This window comes from Acanthisitta chloris, unplaced genomic scaffold, assembly GCF_000695815.1.
Source record: "Acanthisitta chloris isolate BGI_N310 unplaced genomic scaffold, ASM69581v1 scaffold5388, whole genome shotgun sequence".
Taxonomy (NCBI): Eukaryota; Metazoa; Chordata; class Aves; order Passeriformes; family Acanthisittidae; genus Acanthisitta; species Acanthisitta chloris.
The window spans coordinates 67,085-72,985 of NW_008687491.1; the positions used below are offsets into that span (position 1 = coordinate 67,085).

Below are 5,901 nucleotides of genomic sequence, written 5' to 3' on the forward strand. Positions count from 1 at the left end.
CTTGACACCTGTTTGTGAAAGCTGGGAGAAGTCTGCTCCAAAGGAAAGATATAAACACTATTCTGCTAGGGTTGTTTATTTCCCTCATTCTGTTGTATCTTTACCCTACATGAACTGTGAGTTTTCTGCATTAAGACAGTGGATTTTTTTTAATGACAGCATCCATAAAGCAGTGATAGAGGTGCATTAAAGTGGTGTCCCTGCCTCGTGTTTCTGGGAGCATGGGGAGCTCCATGTATGTCTGATACTCATGCTATTCAGATCCAAGTTTTGTTAACACTGTTTTACAGAAAGTGTAAATATAAAGGGAAGATAGAGTGATTTTGCTCCCAGCTGAACTTCGGTTTAAAAGGGGCTCAGATTAAATAAGACAATCTTGCTAAATAACTTCTTGGAAAAGCTACAGCATCAAAGGCTGGATATGGATTTGTCTTAATGTAAGATGCCATGTATTTAAATATATCATACACCTTAGCTGAATTTGTGTGTGTGTGTGTTTATAAGAGGGAATGAGAGAATAACTCTACATTAGAATCATAGATTCATCAAGGTTGGAGGAGACCTCTGAGATCATCAAGTCCAACCATTAACCTGTCACTGCTGGAACCCCTAAACCAGATCCTCCAGCACCAGATCCAGACTCCTCTGAAACACCTCCAGGAATGGTAACTCCACCACCTACTGGAGCAATATCCCAGGGCCTCAACACCACAACAGGGAAAACATTTCTCCTCACATCCAGTCTGACTCTGCCCTGGCTCATCTCAATGCCATTCCCTCTATCCTCTCCCTGCAGCCCTGGCAGGACACACATCCCACACCTCTCTCCAGCCCTGGCAGGAGTTGCAGAGAGCCAGGAGGTCACCCCTGAGCCTCTTCTCCAGGCTGACCAAGCCCAACTCCCTCAGCCCTTGCCCATGTGCTCTAGCCCTTTGCTGCCCTCGTTGCCCTTGGCTGGACTCGCTCCAGTGCCTCAATGGCCTTTGGGCAGGGAGTGCCCAAAGCTGAGCACAGCACTGAGCTGGGACCTCCCCAGTGCCCAGTCCAGGGGTATGAGCACTGCCCTGGTCCTGCTGCCACACTCTGCTGCAGCCAGGACAAGATGCCCTTGGCCTCCTTCGCCACCTGTGCACACTGTTGGTTTCTGACGAACACTAATTTAACTGAGTGTTAATTTGCAAATCCTTGTACTCCTTTTGAGCAAAGACAAAGGTTTTTAGTCTATTTTCTTTTTTGTTTTCCCATTTGTCACCAGCTAAATCCTTATGTATCCATTACCCATAGTTTCCACTGAAATGACTGGAAGCTGAGGATACTGGACAGCATCTGCTTTAGGGTAAAGGAGGTTTCAGAAATGTCTTGATGTTTCTATTTTCTGGTGTACAAGTGGCTGTCAGTTTTCATCTCTTTCTGCCTGAAAGTCTCATTATAGAGCAGGTAGTGACCAGGAGGGCAGTGCAGGTTCACACTGCACCAACACCCAGGCAGCCTTCATGGGAGAGCTCTGAAATGTGCCACTGGGAGCTTGAGATCCCTTGTTTGGCTGTCGAGGCAAAATGAGGTTGTGATTTAGGAGCTGTTCTGAGCAGCAATACAGAATTGTTAGTGGTTCCCTCCGAAGGCACAGTGGCGCGTTAGGGACTTGTACTCATTTATTTCTCTCTTTCAGAGGTTCTCTGTTCTATGCCTGTTGCTGTTCTCAGCTAGGAAATAGAGCAAATATGTGATTGTCACACAGGTATAATGCAAACATCAAAATTCACTGGTTGAATGTATTGTTGCCTGATAGAAATCCTCATTTTTTATTTCACTGTGTATCTATGGTGAGAGTCCAGACTGGAAGATACTGAAGGGCAAGTCAGGTATCTGGAGCTTTATCATGGCAATTCAGAGCAAAGCTCCAACATATTTAATACCTTCATCTGAATGCACTCAGGTGTGTTGAAAGTGTAGTTTTTTGTTCAATAGGATGTGTGAGAATATTTCTGTGCAACTATACTGGAGGAGATTATGAGAGGATGTTACCCCCTTGTTACCAGCAGCTACTGAACTCTCTTGTTTTGATCAAAGGGTCTCTAAATGCAAGAACTTTGCTTAAAGTTTAAAATTCTAAAGTTCAGTTTCTTAAATTACATTCTAAAGTTTGCTTTATGTAGTTTAAAGTTAGAATGTTTATTTTCAAGCATGGTTGGTAATTCCGAAGTGACTGTTTTCCAGACAAGCTACAAACCTTAGACAACTGATAAAATGTCTCTGTAGTTCAATTCTCTCATCTTTAGTTAGTGCACAACTATTGATACAGCAGTGTATTAGGAACAGAAATTCCTGAAAGTTTTTGGGTGCAGCTGCAGATTTTCTGAAATATATAATTGTATGTCCACAGTGCATTGTGCAAGATTATTCCATTAAGAGCTCAGTTCCTGCTGCCAGTTTTCTGGAAAGCAGTTTTGCTGGTAATTTTATGTCATGTTAATGCAATAATGTGGATACACAGTTTGTAGAGGTAGGTGAAGTGTATTTGTATCAAAAGTTTCCTTTTGTTTTGTTTTGGCTTTTTTAAAAATTACTATTTAATTGTACTCCATGGCTCAAAATAGAAGTTAGACCTCATTAAAAAATCCCAACCCCACTTGAAACAGCGTTTCACAGATTGAACATATAAGTTACTCTTGAAACCTGGTGAGAGCTTGAAAATTGAAGAGTGTGTTGCCACTTTCCAGCTCTTCATGTTCCTATGTAAAACTTGTAGATGAAAAACATTAATATATTTTAAGTCAGGAGTTTCAGGTTTGCTTTAAGTGTCGACTGGAAAAATTAGAGAGGAAAAAAAGTAAATGTATTTAAAATATAATATTCACTGTCTTTAATTCTCCTCAGTGGAGGTGAACATGATCTACTAAATACATTCTTTCAATTGTATGCCAAGAATTGAGTAGGATGCAAAAAGATTCCATCTTAGAAAAAAGTATGTCTATCTTATATCTGTCTTAGACAATCAAGTTGACAGTGTTTAGATTATGACAAGATTGAAAGGAACTCTTTACAGAAAAGAACAAATCGTCTGAAAGAATCAAGGAGACTCCAACAATATAATTGTTAGAGCTTTTAAAGTTTTTTTCTAGTAACATTCAATTCAGATTTCCAAGGACATAATTTCCTGTCTAGGAATACTTCATGCCCTGTTTTCTTCTTTTTCAGAAAATCAGTATTAAATGCATCGGTTGTTTGCTTCTCCCTTCCATGTTGTACTTTTTCCTGTTCCTTTCCAGCATGAAACAGTTCATTATTATCCCTATGTTCTATTGATCCCATCTACAGCATTTTGCTTGGTGCCTGCTTGATAGGACAAGTGAGGTTTTGTGTGTGGTTGTGTGTATGGAGAGGAAATCTTCGGCACTGCTTCCCATTTATAGAAGCTCTTATGTAATTGGAGGTGGAAAAGTGGCAAGTTCTGGTATAGACGTTGCTAATAATATGATGTCCTTAACTTTTGCATAGGAATGGAGCTAATTAGGATTCTGGATGCACAAAATGCACTTTAGGTTTATGCTTAATTGGAAGCTTCCAATTCCTGTTTTTACTGTGGGTTTGAGCCTGCAAGTTCATTTTGTTCCAAGCTAAGCTTTTGCTTGCTTCAAAGGAAACCAGTTGAAACAGTTCATGATCCTGACAGAAAACCATAAAATGAACAAAATTCATAGGAATCTTGGCCTACAAATGAAAAGGCTGTAGATGCTTTGACAAACAGTTAGTGTTTGAAACATGTAAGCAACTTTGCATCTGCTGAGGTTTGCTACAAAAAGTTTATTACTGTGAGAGTGGTGAGATGCTGGAACAGGCTGTCGAGGGAGGTAGTGGATTCCCCAAGCCTGGCCATGTTCAAATCCAGGTTAGATAAGCCTTGAGCAACCTGCTCTGGTGGGAGGTGTCCCTGCCCAGGGCAGGGGGTTGGGACTAGATGATCTATAAAGTCCATTCCAACCCCTAAAATTCTATGTTTCTATGATTTCTCACCTTTGTCATTTTCCTTTCTCCTCTGTGGTTCTGCCACTCGGTTCATAAGGTAACTGTCAGCACTAATAACACATAGCTTGAGTAACTTTGGGTTGTAAGCTGTGGGATGTGATGAGAGCAGTGACTGTGGAGTCTTCAAGCAGGACAGCTGTCCAACAAATGGTAATCTTCTAGAATGCACCAACAGTAAATTGCACAGTGTAAAGTGATAGCAGACAAGGGACCTTTATTAGAGCCACAGCACTTGGGATAGTTTAGATCCGAGTATATTAATCTGCACCCATTATAGAAACATAGATCCATTATTGCCTATCAGAATATTCTGTGTTTAAGGCTTTAACTTGGCCTTGGGAATTCATGATTTCCCATCCAAAGCATTACCTTTGAAAGAAAAATGCAAGTTTAATTTTCAGCTTTTATTAAAATGCTGCCTGTGATATAACTCTTGTCTGGTTTTCTACATTAGGAATTGAAATCTTGCTGCTATACTCTTTGCTAATGTAGCAGCACAGTTACAGAGCAGTTCCAAATGCCTTTGCAAAAACAGGCAAAAAAAATGTCCTGCAAAGGTTTTCTGTGTTGCTACATCTGAAATAATTAGCAGTTAACCAACATGCATGATTTTGTGGTCTTTCTGAAATGATACTTAGAGTCCTTTGGACACAAGGTTACGTTTCAGCCAAAGGTTTTTTTGTTCAATAATAGCTTTAATGAATTACTGATTTAGTTTCTAATGAGAAACTGATATTTTCATCTTTTTTTTCCTTTTTTCCTTTCAAGAAGCTTGTTGACATGCAATGCATGTGTACTTCTGGCTTGTTGCAGCATTCATTGAAATGAGTTACTGTAGAACACTAGGGAAAGTTTGAGATACGATGTTGTGCAGCCCTTGACTTATAAGATCCAGTTGAACTAAAGACATACATCATACATTGTGTTTGTCATTTGCAGTGCATGAAGATAAGTATTGATGCTAAGTATAGTGTGAAGCTGTAGACACAGAACAATGAGCTGTCTTTGTTCCTGTGGCTTTCTCTAAACATTCAGAAGCTCTTCTGGAATGGAGATTGAGGACAGTGTTCATCTACTCTTTGTCAGTTAACAATGTATAGTTGTCATATGCAATTACATCATTTGTATCTTTTAAGAAACAATCACTGCTAGTCTGTCTTAATTTCAGAGTACTTGGTACCACAAACAGTCATTTTTATAGGGTTATTTGGCAAAATATTCTTTCCCTTCCCTATTTCTTTGCAAAACGACTATGTTCTACCTTCTGTAGAAGGTACCGTTCTGTACGTTTAAGCTGATAAGATGTACTGAACACAACAGACCATGTCACTGTTATCCACATTAACCAGGAGCTGGTCTTTGTCCCTTTCTTCTCAGCACGGTCCAGGTAGTCAGTACCACACAGATTTAACAAAATCCTGTGATACTGCAATATCTGTGTGCAGGCTTTAGGTGCCCTTTGTCACATGTAGTCCTGTCTGTAGTACTAGAAGCTCTTCTAGCTTATGTGTCCATGTGTTGTTGACTATGTATTTATGAAACCACGTAAATGTTACAATTTTTAAACAACTTTCTAATTTTTTATTTACATGACAGCCCAAAACAGCTCCGAAAAGGACATTTGGATCCATTACAAATGATCAGGTAAATATGCAGTAGGGAGTGTTCAACAAGAATTCCAGTTTCATTACTTGAGAGACTGTGTGTAGAAATGCACTGAAAAGGATGTTATGAAAATGGAATAAGGTAACAGAGTTGCTTAATGCCCTGAGAAAGAATCTTGTGATCAGGGCCAGAGCCTCTTAGAGATAATCCTGCTCTGAGATGGGCATAACCTTGTTTTGCCTCAAATAGTTAGGTTACATTGCTTTAACT

The 5,901-nt window shown here is 39.7% G+C and overlaps 1 protein-coding gene across 1 annotated transcript in view; it reads left to right on the plus strand.

Annotated features, from left to right (window-relative positions):
• Window positions 1–5,685, plus strand: part of LOC103807856 (protocadherin-11 X-linked-like) — a 23,807-nt gene extending 18,122 nt beyond the window's left edge. The window contains exon 2 of the mRNA XM_009080605.1: window positions 5,623–5,685. Coding sequence (XP_009078853.1) covers window positions 5,623–5,685 — 63 coding nt within the window. The remainder of the gene's footprint in view (window positions 1–5,622) is intronic.
• The last annotated feature ends 216 nt before the right edge of the window (window positions 5,686–5,901 follow it).